Genomic DNA, 12,657 nt, shown 5'->3' on the forward strand with positions numbered 1-12,657 from the left:
GTATTGTATAGTAGTCTTGACAGTTTCTTGGTAGAGTTCACTACACACACACACACACACACACACGCGCACACACACACACGCACACACACACACAGGGTTCCTGCAGGGGACTGGATGAGGGAAGGTAAAGAAAAAAGAGAAAGAGCACCAAATGAAGACGTGGGGAGAAGATCCAGTGAAAGAAAGAACAGAATGAGAGAGAGAGAGAGAGAGAGAGAGAGAGAGAGAGAGAGAGAGAGAGAGAGAGAGAGAGAGAGAGAGAGAGAGAGAGAGAGAGAGAGAGAGAGAGAGAGAGAGAGAGAGAGAGAGAGAGAGAGAGAGAGAGAGAGAGAGAGAAGGAAGGAGAGTTTTCCTTCAGAGGGAGGACTCGTACTGCAGTAACTCATAGAGGAGCGGCCCATCCCTATACCTGATGCCCACCGCGTTGGGGCTGATGTACTGCAGTACGTTTATGGTCCTGCGCAGTCGCCGGTCCACAAAGTGTGCGTCCCAGGCCGGGTAGCGCTTTCTGGGCATGTCTATCTTGATGAGGGGCCCCTCTGGCCGGATGGGTCTCCCGGCCGCGTCCACCGGCTCTGTGGACCTCACCTGGAACACAGGCAGACAGGTGTCCGTAGCCGCTTCATACTCTCCTTCATAGTCCCCTGCCAGGGCCCGTGTCGGGGTGGCCTGGGAGCCTCTGGGACCCGGGGTGGGGGCCATGGGTTCGGCCTCAGGCGGCAGGGGGAGCCCCCACAGCAGTTCAGCGCAGCAGGAGGAGGCCAGGACCTGGAGCCCTGGGCCCATGGGGTGCAGCACCCCGTAATACAGCACCATGCAGGCCACGCCCGAGGCGAAGCACAAGAAGACGCTGCAGAGGGCGGAGCCGGCGTAGGCGTCGGTGGTGGCGGGGTCGCGGTAAGCGTACCAGAGAGCGGTGAGCACGGCGTTCTCCAGTAGCACCACGGTGTAGTAGGTGACCATACGGTAGCGCGTCCGACCCTCCCGCACGTTGAACCAGCAGAACACGTAGACCACGCCCACAACCATGTTAAACAGGACTTCCTCCCACTTGGACATGCAGAAATCAGTCCCACCGTGGATTACCCAGAAGGCCATGGCGCACCAGTGCAGCACCACGAAGATGCCGAAGTAGAGATGGAACACGGAGGCGAACAGGGCGAAGGAGAGGACCCGGGAAGAGATGGTGAAGAGGCGCCAGAACAGGTGTACCAGGGCCCCACGGTAGCTCATACTCTTCTTGTCGTCACGTGAGTCACGCAGGAGCTTGTGATAGGAGGCCAGCACCCAGGACAGAGACAGCAGAGAGGCAAGCACAGACATACCTGGGTAAGAGAAGAGGATGAGAGAGAGAGAGAGAGAGAGAGAGAGAGAGAGAGAGAGAGAGAGAGAGAGAGAGAGAGAGAGAGAGAGAGAGAGAGAGAAAAGGGGAGTGAGAGAGAGTGCAAGGGAGCAGAGAGATTGTGTGGGAGAGAGAGAGAGAGAGAGAGAAAAGGGGAACAGAGAATGTGTGGGAGAGAGAGAGAGAGTGCAGGGGAACAGAGAGAATGTGTGAGAGAGAGAGAGTGCAGGGGAACAGAGAATGTGTGAGAGAGAGAGAGAGTGCAGGGGAACAGAGAGAATGTGTGAGAGAGAGAGAGTGCAGGGGAACAGAGAATGTGTGAGAGAGAGAGAGAGAGTGCAGGGGAACAGAGAATGTGTGAGAGAGAGAGTGCAGGGGAACAGAGAATGTGTGAGAGAGAGAGTGCAGGGGAGCAGAGAGAATGTGTGAGAGAGAGAGAGAGAGAGAGAGAGAGTGGCAGAGCAGAAAAAAGTAATGAACAGAGAGAACAATTAAGATAGAGAGAGAGAGAGGGGAAGGAATAGAGAGAAGACAATGTGATCATTTCTGTCTGAGAGAAATAAAGAATCAGTGTCTGGAGGACAGTCAAAGTGTTTGATAATAAACGGGTGATAAATCATTTATGTAGATTCCTAGCCTGACTCAAAGAATAATCAAATTAAACACATAATGTCATTTTAGCAAAATATTCTAATAAACTATTTAAATGAAATATTGAACTAGCAAAACGTAAATTTGAATATGCATATTCATTGCAGTGAATGAGCGAATCAAATCGTTACGCTCTAAAATAGTGCGATGTTATTGGTGGTTAAAACTACTTGTACGGTTTCTATATTAGAACATATTTTCTTGTTTACTACACCAGTCCATGTTGATCGAGACATCAGCATTGACATCAGCATTAACATCGGCATAGCAGTCGATGCTCTGCTATCACCTGCAACGTGAGAATTGGTCTGGCATTACAGCGAATTGGTCTGGCATTACTGAGCTACACAATAAATACACCGCTGTGATATAGTAGACTTCAACATTCAGAAAACTCAACGTTTGTTATTTGTTGTAAACATATTATTTTTCACACACGAAACAGTTTGAATCAAAATGCCACTTCATAAAGTTTGGTGTCGAAATCGGAGAATGGGAAATTCTTTATACCTACAATCAGAAAAGAATGAATGTTGAAAGTTTGCTAACAAATATCAATAAGGAATTGGCTTTGTTGTAAAAGTTTTCTTACAACCCCCCCCCCCCCCCCAAGAAACATTGAAAGAAATCATAGACGTAAAACCAAAACTGGAGCGGTCCCAATACAGAGTCCTGAGGAACGCCTCTGCCTGGGTTCGTCTGTATACAGACTTTTTCAACATTTTGTTACGTTATAGCCTTATTCTAAAATGTATTAAATAAAAATCTTCAGTAATCTACACACAATAGGCCATAATTACAAAGCGAATTTAAAAACAGAAATACCTTATTTACACAAGTATTTAGACCCTTTGCTATGAGACTTGAAATTGAGATCAAGTGCATCCTGTTTCCATTGATCATCCTTGATGTTTCTACAACTTGATTGGAGTCCACCTGTGGTAAATTCAATTGATTGGACATGATTTGGAAAGGCACACACCTGTCTATATAAGGTCCCACAGTGCATGTCAGAGCAAAAACCAAGCCATGAGGTAGAAGGAATTGTCTGTAGAGCTCCGAGACAGGATTGTGTCTAGGCACAGATCTGGGGAAGGGTACCAAAAAAAGTTCCCCAAGAACACAGTGGCCTCCATCATTCTTAAATGGATGAAGTTTAGAACCACCAAGACTCTTTCTAGAGCTGGCCGCCCGGCCAAACTGAGCAATCGGGGGAGAAGGGCCTTGGTCAGGGAGGTGACCAAGAACCTAATGGTCACTCTGACAGAGCACCAGAGTTCCTCTGTGGAGATGGGAGAACCTTCCAGAAGGACAACCATCTCTGCAGCACTCCACCAATCCTTTATGGTGGAGTGGACCGGCGGAAGCCACTCAGTAAAAGGCACATGACAGCCCGCTTGGAGTTTACCAAAAGGTACCTAGAGGACTCAGACCATGAGAAACAAGATTCTCTGTACTCTTTGGCCTGAATTCCAAGCATCACGTCTGGAGGAAAATTGGCACCATCCCTACAGTGAATGGTGGTGGCAGCATCATGCTGTGGGGATGTTTTTCAGCGGCAGGGACTGGGAGACTAGCCAGGATTGAGGCAAAGATGAACGGAGCAAAGTACAGAGAGATCATTGATGAAAACCTGCTCCAGAGCGCTCAGGACCTCAGACTGGGGTGAAGGTTCACCTTGCAACAGGACAACAACCCTAAGCACACAGCTTAAAAACAACGCAGGAGTGGCTCTGGGACAAGTCTCTGAATGTCCTTGAGTGGGCCAGCCAGAGCTGGACTTGAACCCGATCGAACATCTCTGGAGAGACCTGAAAATAGCTGTGCAGCGACGCTCCCCATCCAAACTGACAGAGCTTGAAAGGATTTGCAGAGAAGAATGGGAGAAACTCCCCAAACACAGGTGTGCCAAGCTTTAAACGTCAGACTCGAGGCTGTAATCGCTGCCAAAGGTGCTTCAACGAAGCACTCAGTAAAGCGTCTGAATACTTATGTAAATATGATATTTCAGTTATTTTTTATTAGTATTGTTTGTAGATTGATGAGGAAAATAAACAATTTAATCAATTTTAGAATAATATAATAATAATATAAAAATAATAATCTTTTAACATTTATTTTACCTTTATTTAACTAGGCAGTTAAGAACAAATTCTTATTTTCAATGACAGCCTAGGAACAGTGAGTTAACTGCCTTGTTCAGGGGCAGAACAACAGATTTTTACCTTGTCAGCTCGGGGATTCGAACTTGCAACCTTTCGGTTACTGGCCCAACGCTCTAACCACTAGGCTACCTGCCACCCCATATATAATAATATAATTAATAATATAATAATAATAATATAATATAATAATATAATAATATAATAACATAATAATAATATAATAATATAATTATAATAATAATAATATAATAATAATATAATAATAATATAATAATAATAATATCATATAATAATATAATAATATAATAACATAATAATAATATAATAATATAATAATAATAATATATATAATAATATTATAATACTATAATAATATCATAATAATATTAATAATAATATAATAATATCATAATATAATAATATGATAATAATATAATAATATAATAATAATATTAATAATAATATAATAATATGATAATATAATCATATGATAATAATATAATAATATAATAACATAATAATAATAATATTATATAATTACAATAATAATATAATAATAATATAATAATAATATAATATAATAATATGATAATAATAATAATATTAATAATATTATTAATAATATTAATAATAATAGGACAATAATAATATAATAATATAATAATAATAATAATACAATAATAATAATAATACAATAATAATAATAATATAATAATAATAATACAATAATAATATTAATAATATAATAATAATAATATAATAATAATAATACAATAATAATATTAATAATATAATAATAATACTATAATAATAATAATCATAATTTAATAATAATAATATAATAATAATAATAATACAATAATAATATAATAATAATAATACAATAATAATATTAATAATATAATAATAATACTATAATAATAATAATCATAATTTAATAATAATAATATAATAATAATAATAATACAATAATAATAATATAATAATAATAGTACAATAATAATAATATAATATAATAATAATAATATTGATTTTTAACTCAACACAGAGCCCTGTGGAACCCCTATTCTTCTTACATTGCAGGGTCTCGGCCCGGTTCCTCTGGATCATGATACAGAGCTGCAGGACCAGCTGAGGCGCTGACTCCAGGAAGGTCTCCAGCAGACGCAGCATGTTGACGTCAGCGTACTCATACATCATGGCCCAGTAGAACCGCCTCTGGTTCTCCTTCTGACGACGACTCTGGATGCCCAGGTACATGGTACGGATGTACCTGACAGAGGAGGCGTGGAGAGACAGAAGAAAGAAAAGAAAGGAAGGAAGGAAAGAATAGGGGAGATTAGTCTAGTTCAGGGTTTTCAAACTGGGGTCTGCGGTCCCCTAGGGGGTCCGCGAAGGTATGCAGGGGTTCCACATTTTTTAAATTAACATTTTTTGGGGGAAATATTTTGTGGAATTTCTTTACGTGAAAAATATTTAATTTATGAATATCACTAGCTGAAACAGAATACCATCGTGGATACCATTTTTTTATGTCGAGTATGAAGGAACTTATAGCTAGTTTCACGAGCCAATGCTAACTAGCATCAGCACAATGACTGGAAGTCAACAGGAACAGTTAGCATGCTATCTGTTCCTGTTCATACGACTCTGGGGAAGTAAAGGGCGTCATTGCCAATATCTAAAACTATCTCTTGAATATGGTGGAAATTACAGTCAGTGGAGCTACTAAGTCATTATTTCGGGATTGAAAAACATTTTCAGTGTCAATTTACACAACCAAAAACCAACTTAAACAACATTTCAAATGCATCCACAGTCTGGACTGTAAATAGATACATCCACAGTCTGAACTGTATAGGAAGATGTGAGAACAGTTTTTTTTCCTAAAATACTCAATCCATGGTTGAGTTATTCTAGTCTACAGCAGTTTCTCAATCCTGGTCCCCAGTGTTGTTTTGCTCCCTAGCACTCACCCACTTGACTCAACTAATCAACTCCTCATTGAGTCTTTGATTTGAATCAGTTGTGTGAGAAACAGTTCTCTGTACAGTAGCACTTCACCCACTTGACTCAACTAATCAACTCCTCATTGAGTCTTTGATTTGAATCAGTTGCGTGAGAAACAGTTCTCTGTTAATCTTATGGCTGAAGGGGCAGTATTGAGTAGCTTGGATGAAAGGTGCCCATATCAAACGGCCTGCTCCTCAGTCATAGTTGCTAATATTTGCATATTATTATTAGTATTGGATAGAAAACACTCTAAAGTTTCTAAAACTGTTTGAATTATGTCTGTGAGATTAACAGAACTCATATTGGCAGGCAAAATCCTGAGTTGAAATCAAAACAGGAAGTCAGAAATCTGAGCTTGTATGTATTCACCAGAGTCCCTAATGAAATCCCTTTGACATATGAATGATTGTGCACTGCCTAGGGGTTCCACTAGATGTCAACCATCAATAGAAATTATAATGAGACTTCTATGATGTTGTGGGAGAGAATGATAGCAGAATCAGTCAGGTGTCCATCAAGCAGCCATTTTCTGATCATGCTTTTTCCTCATGGAAGTCACTTGCGTTCCATTGCTCACGAAGACAAGAAAGAATACTCCGGTTGGAACTTTATTGAAGCTATATGTTAAAAACATCCTAATGATTGATTCTGTACTTAGTTTGAAATGTTTCTTCGACCGGTAATATCACTTTTTGACGTTTTTGTCCGATATAACGCTGACCAGAATTAGCGTTTGGATATGTAAACCAAACGCGCTAACAAAAGAAGGTATTTGGACATAAATAACAGATTTTTTCGAACAAAACAAACATTTATTGTGGACCTGGGATTCCTGGTGTGCTTTCTGATGTAGCTCATCAAAGGTAAGGGAATATTTATCATATATTTTCTTGTTTATGTTGACGCCATCTTTGCGGCTGTGGTGTTTTACTTTTGAGTGCCGTCTCAGATTATAGCGTCGGTTTCTTTTTCCGTAAAGTTTTTTTGTAATCTGACACAGCGGTTGCATTAAGGAGAGGTATATCTATAATTCCATGTGTATAACTTGTATTATCATCTATATTTATGAGTATTTCTGTTGAAACGATGTGGCTATGCAAAGTCACTTGATGTTTTTGCCACTAGTGAATCTAGTCGCCTCAATGTAAACTCAGAATTTTTTATATAAATATGAATTTAATCAAACAAAACATGCATGTATTGTGTAACATGAAGTCCTATGAGTGTCATCTGATGAAAATAATCGAAGGTTAGTGATTAATTATATCTCTATTCTGGTTTTTGTGAAGCTATCTTTAGCTGGAAAAAATGGCTGTGATTATTGTGGTTTTGTGGTGACCTAACATAATCGTTTGTAGTGCTTTCGCTGAAAAGCCTATTTGAAATCGGACACTTTGGTGGGATTAACAACAAGATTACCTTTAAAATGATATAAGACACATGAATGTCTGAGGAATTTTAATTATGAGATTTCTGTTTTTTGAATTTGGCGCCCTGCACTTCGACTGGCTGTTGTCATATTGATCCCGTTAACGGGACTTCAGCCATAAGAAGTTCTAAGTAGCACTTACCCACTTGACTCAACTAATCAACTCCTCATTTAGTCTTTGATTTGAATCAGTTGTGTGAGAAACAGTTCTCTGTACAGTAGGACTTCACCCACAGTGACGTTCAGCAGCTATCTACATGTGGTACCGTAACGCTGTAGCTATAGTCCTGCATTAAAACGTCACTAGTCATCAGTCTAGATAAAATCAAATCCGTTTTTTTTTTGTCACACGGGCCAAAATACAACAACTGTAGACTTTTACCGTGAAATGCTTACTTTACGAGACCTTTTCACAACAATGCAGAGTTTTTTAAAAAGTAAGAAAATTAACAAATAGATCAAAAGAAAAATTAGTAACACAATATAATAACAATAAAGAGGCTATATACAAGGAGTACTGGTAATGAGTCAGTGTACTGGTGTGCGAGGGAGTTGGGGTGAGTGATTGAGGTGATTTACATGTAGGTTTGGTTTGGTGATTGGTTGAAGTACTATGTACATGTAGGTAGGGGGTGAAAAGCAGAATGTCCGGGTAGCTGTTTAATTAACTGTTTAGCAGTCTTACGGCTTAGCTGTTCAGGAGCCTTTTGGCCCTAGACTTGGTGCTCCGGTACCGCTTCCCGTGCGGTAGCAGAGAGAACAGACTGTGACTTGGGTGGCTGGATTCTTTGCCAATTTTAAGGGCCTTCCTCTGACACCGCCTGGTATAGAGGTCCTGGATGACAGGGTACTTGGCTCCAGTAATGTACTGGGTCGTACGCACTACCCTCTGTGGCGCCTTGCGGTCGGGTGCCCGAGCAGTTGCCATACCAATCGGTGATGCAGCCAATCAATATGCTCTCAATGGTGCAGCTGTAGAATTTTTTGAGGACCTGAGTGCCAGTACCAAATCTTTTCAGCCTCCTGAATGGGAAGAGATGTTGTTGTGCCGTCTTCACGACTGTGTTGGTGTGTTTGGACCATGATAGGTCCTTAGTGATATGGACACGATGGAACTTGAAGCTCTCGACGGGTCTCCACAACAGCCCCATCGATGTGAATGGGTGCTTGCTCAGCCTTCTGTTTCCTGTAGTTCACGATCAGCTCCTTTGTCTTGTCAATAAATTGAACTTGAATTTGAAAAACATACATCAAACACTTTCCCTTTTGCACATACACACACGCACGCACGCACGCACGCACGCACGCACGCACGCACGCACACACGCACGCACACACACACACACACACACACACACACACACACACACACACACACACACACACACACACACACACACACACACACACCAAGACAATACACAGAGTGTACAAAACATTAGGAACACCTGCTCTTTCCATGACAGACTGACCAGGTGAATCCAGATGAAAGATATGATCCCTTATTGATGTCACCAGTTAAATCCACTTCAATCACTGTAGATGAACAGGAGGAGACATGGTTAAAGAAGGATTTCTAAGCCTTGTGACAATTGAGACATGGATTGCGTATGTGTGCCATTCAGAGGGTGAATGGGCAAGACAAAATATTTAAGTGCCTTTGAACGGGGTATGGTAGTAGGTGCCAGCTGCAACGGTTTGTGTCAAGAACTGCAACGCTACTGGGTTTTTCACGCGTAGCAGTGTAACAGTGTAACAGTGTAACAGCATAACAGTGTAACAGGGTAACAGTGTAACAGTGTAACAGTGTAACAGGGTAACAGTGTAACAGTGTAACAGTGTAACAGCATAACAGCGTAACAGTGTAACAGCATAACAGTGTAACAGGGTAACAGTGTAACAGCTTAACAGCTTAACAGCTTAACAGCGTAACAGCGTAACAGCGTAACAGCGTAACAGCGTAACAGCGTAACAGCGTAACAGCGTAACAGCGTAACAGGGTAACAGTGTAACAGCGTAACAGCGTAACAGCGTAACAGCGTAACAGCGTAACAGCGTAACAGCTTAACAGGGTAACAGTGTAACAGTGTAACAGCGTAACAGCGTAACAGCGTAACAGCGTAACAGGGTAACAGGGTAACAGGGTAACAGTGTAACAGGGTAACAGGGTAACAGTGTAACAGCGTAACAGCGTAACAGGGTAACAGGGTAACAGGGTAACAGCGTAACAGGGTAACAGGGTAACAGGGTAACAGGGTAACAGTGTAACAGGGTAACAGTGTAACAGGGTAACAGGGTAACAGGGTAACAGCGTAACAGCGTAACAGGGTAACAGTGTAACAGGGTAACAGGGTAACAGGGTAACAGCGTAACAGGGTAACAGGGTAACAGTGTAACAGTGTAACAGCGTAACAGGGTAACAGGGTAACAGTGTAACAGCGTAACAGGGTAACAGGGTAACAGTGTAACAGCGTAACAGCGTAACAGGGTAACAGGGTAACAGGGTAACAACGTAACATGGCCCAGTCTCAAGCCTTCGGTTTAGTTCGACTTTCACTCTCGGCCCAGTCTCAAATGGAGTGATTTCAGTGCCAACAGAAATTCTATTTGAATTCCATCATTTAGAATTTGTATATTGAATATTTATTTGATGTTTTTAATTTGTAATGCCCAAACTGAATAATTTGATTTCATGATTGGAAACTGAATTGAATGAATATCGCATTCAGTTAAAACATAACATTTCAATTGAATTGAATATTCAAATTGAAAATGTATATATTCAGTTTCAATATAGTAGATATTACATTAATTGTCGGTGTATCAAGTTTACAGACGTTCCAAGTTTATCAAAGTTTCATATATTCAACTCTCAGATGCGTTCAGATTCAAAACCAGATACAACATCCTGGTACTTTGCCAGCCAGGAAAGAGAGAGAGGGAGAACAGATATAATCGAAACAGTAACAGTCATCCCTCTCTCTCTTTCCTGGCTGGCAAAGTACTAGGATGTTGTATCTGGTTTTGAATCTGAATTTCGAGAATTTAATTTGAAAACTGAATCTGAACGCATCTGAGAGTTGAAGCCAATGTGGCATGAATTTCTTTTCTTCCTATGAACTTGGCTCTAACGTTTAATATACAGTTAACATCTCACGACCCTTCTCTTTGGAAGCTTTGGGCCTCTTCTATATTTCAACAGTTGAAATACTACTCTGACTGGGGTATGCCTAAAATAGAACGTTTTATAGGATGTACAAAGTCAAAAATTGAGTACGCTTTAAATGCAAGGGATGTCATACTCATGGTTAGTAGTGTAGCTCCATTGGGTAGTGTCTTTAGTCTCCCCTCCACCTAGTAGCGGAGAGAGCTGCATGTCTGGCCAACTAGCTGGCTGGCTGGCCTAGCAACAATCTCTGTCTGCCTAACTGAGCTGGCACAGTGTCTAAATGCATCTACCCTTGATGTGAAGCCATTCAAGCGAGGACAATAGCGTGGCAGGGACAGAAATAGCTTTCTCTCTAACTCCCCCCTCTCCCTCTCTCTCCCTCTCTCTCCCTTGTCTGTCTGTCTGTCTGTCTGTCTGTCTGTCTGTCTGTCTGTCTGTCTGTCTGTCTGTCTGTCTGTCTGTCTGTCTGTCTGTCTGTCTGTCTGTCTGTCTGTCTGTCTGTCTGTCTGTCTCTCTCTCTCTCTCTCTCTCTCTCTCTCTCTCTCTCTCTCTCTCTCTCTCTCTCTCTCTCTCTCTCTCTCTCTCTTCTCTCTCTCTCTCTCTCTCTCTCTCTCTCTCTCTCTCTCTCTCTCTCTCTCTCTCTCTCTCTCTCTCTCTCTCTCTCTCTCTCAAAACAAACAGTGAAGTGAGGACGTAGTTGTACTTCTAAATTCAGAGTGCTATCACAGAGTGTCTTAGTCATTGAGAATCACGCTGGTTTGCTTTCCAGACATCACCACAGTTGTAATGGGAGGGGAGGGGAGAGGAGAGATGTTGTTGTTTGTGTCTAAATTAAGAGTCGGTTATTCACAGTTCAGTTCACAGTTCAGTGTTAGACATACGGGGTCATGGCTGTTGTTTTGTCTGGCTGGCGTGAGGGCAGTAGAATACTACTTACTTATTTACCTCTAAATATTACATCTATTCTAAATAACCCACTTCCAAAATTGGACCATTGGGGTATTCCAGAAAGCATTATTATTAAGGTAGCCAGCTAACTTTGATGTCAGCTCATCATTACCAGTCTAACCAACCTGGACCCAGGGGTAGACGTCACACAATACATGTAAATCCGAGACACTCCAATTAGATATGTTACATTTCCTATGCTATGTGTTCATTTGTGGATGTCCATCAATAATTTCGTATGATACGTTACGATTCACAATTGCAATTTGTACAATATGTTAGGAATTTGCCAGACACACTTGTCAGAATTCTTCTCTCTCTCTCTCTCTCTCTCTCTCTCTCTCTCTCTCTCTCTCTCTCTCTCTCTCTCTCTCTCTCTCTCTCTCTCTCTCAATTCAATGGGCTTTATTGGCATGGGAAACATATGTTAACATTGCCAAAGCAAGTGAAATAGATAATAAACAAAAGGGAAAATAAATCAACATAAATATGGGTTGTATTTACAATGGTGTTTGTTCTTCACTGGTCTCTCTCTCTCTCTCTCTCTCTCTCTCTCTCTCTCTCTCTCTCAGTGCATGCTGGGAGACTTTTGTAGTTGAGAGGCCATATGGAGGGCTCTGTCCTTACTTCGTTCAGGATGGTGGAGTTAAGGTGGAGGAGGTTTCTCCTCTTTCGACTCCTTCGACTCCTTCGACTAGGGTGGTAGTTACTAATCTACATGATTCAGATGATCAAATACGAAAAGAACGGAATCGCCTTGGTAGGTTTGCTAGGTTTGCTAGGTTTGGTAGGTTTGCTAGGTTTGCTAGGTTTGCTAGGTTTGGTAGGTTTGGTAGGTTGGTAGGTTTGGTAGGTTTGATCGGTTTGCTAGGTTTGCTAGGTTTGCTAGGTTTGGTAGGTTTGGTAGGTTTGGTAGGTTTTGTAGGTTTGGTTGGTT

At 41.1% G+C, this 12,657-nt stretch overlaps 1 protein-coding gene across 1 annotated transcript; it reads right to left on the reverse strand.

The window, feature by feature from the left end:
- Window positions 1-357: 357 nt before the first annotated feature.
- On the reverse strand, window positions 358-5,505 carry LOC120038938 (XK-related protein 6-like; the record flags this gene model as incomplete). Its single annotated transcript, XM_038984479.1, has 2 exons — window positions 358-1,328; window positions 5,238-5,505. Coding segments are annotated over 2 exons (1,239 nt in total), but the record flags the coding sequence as incomplete, so codon positions are not given.
- Window positions 5,506-12,657: the final 7,152 nt, after the last annotated feature.

This window comes from Salvelinus namaycush, unplaced genomic scaffold (genome assembly GCF_016432855.1).
Source record: "Salvelinus namaycush isolate Seneca unplaced genomic scaffold, SaNama_1.0 Scaffold2439, whole genome shotgun sequence".
NCBI classification, from domain to species: Eukaryota; Metazoa; Chordata; class Actinopteri; order Salmoniformes; family Salmonidae; genus Salvelinus; species Salvelinus namaycush.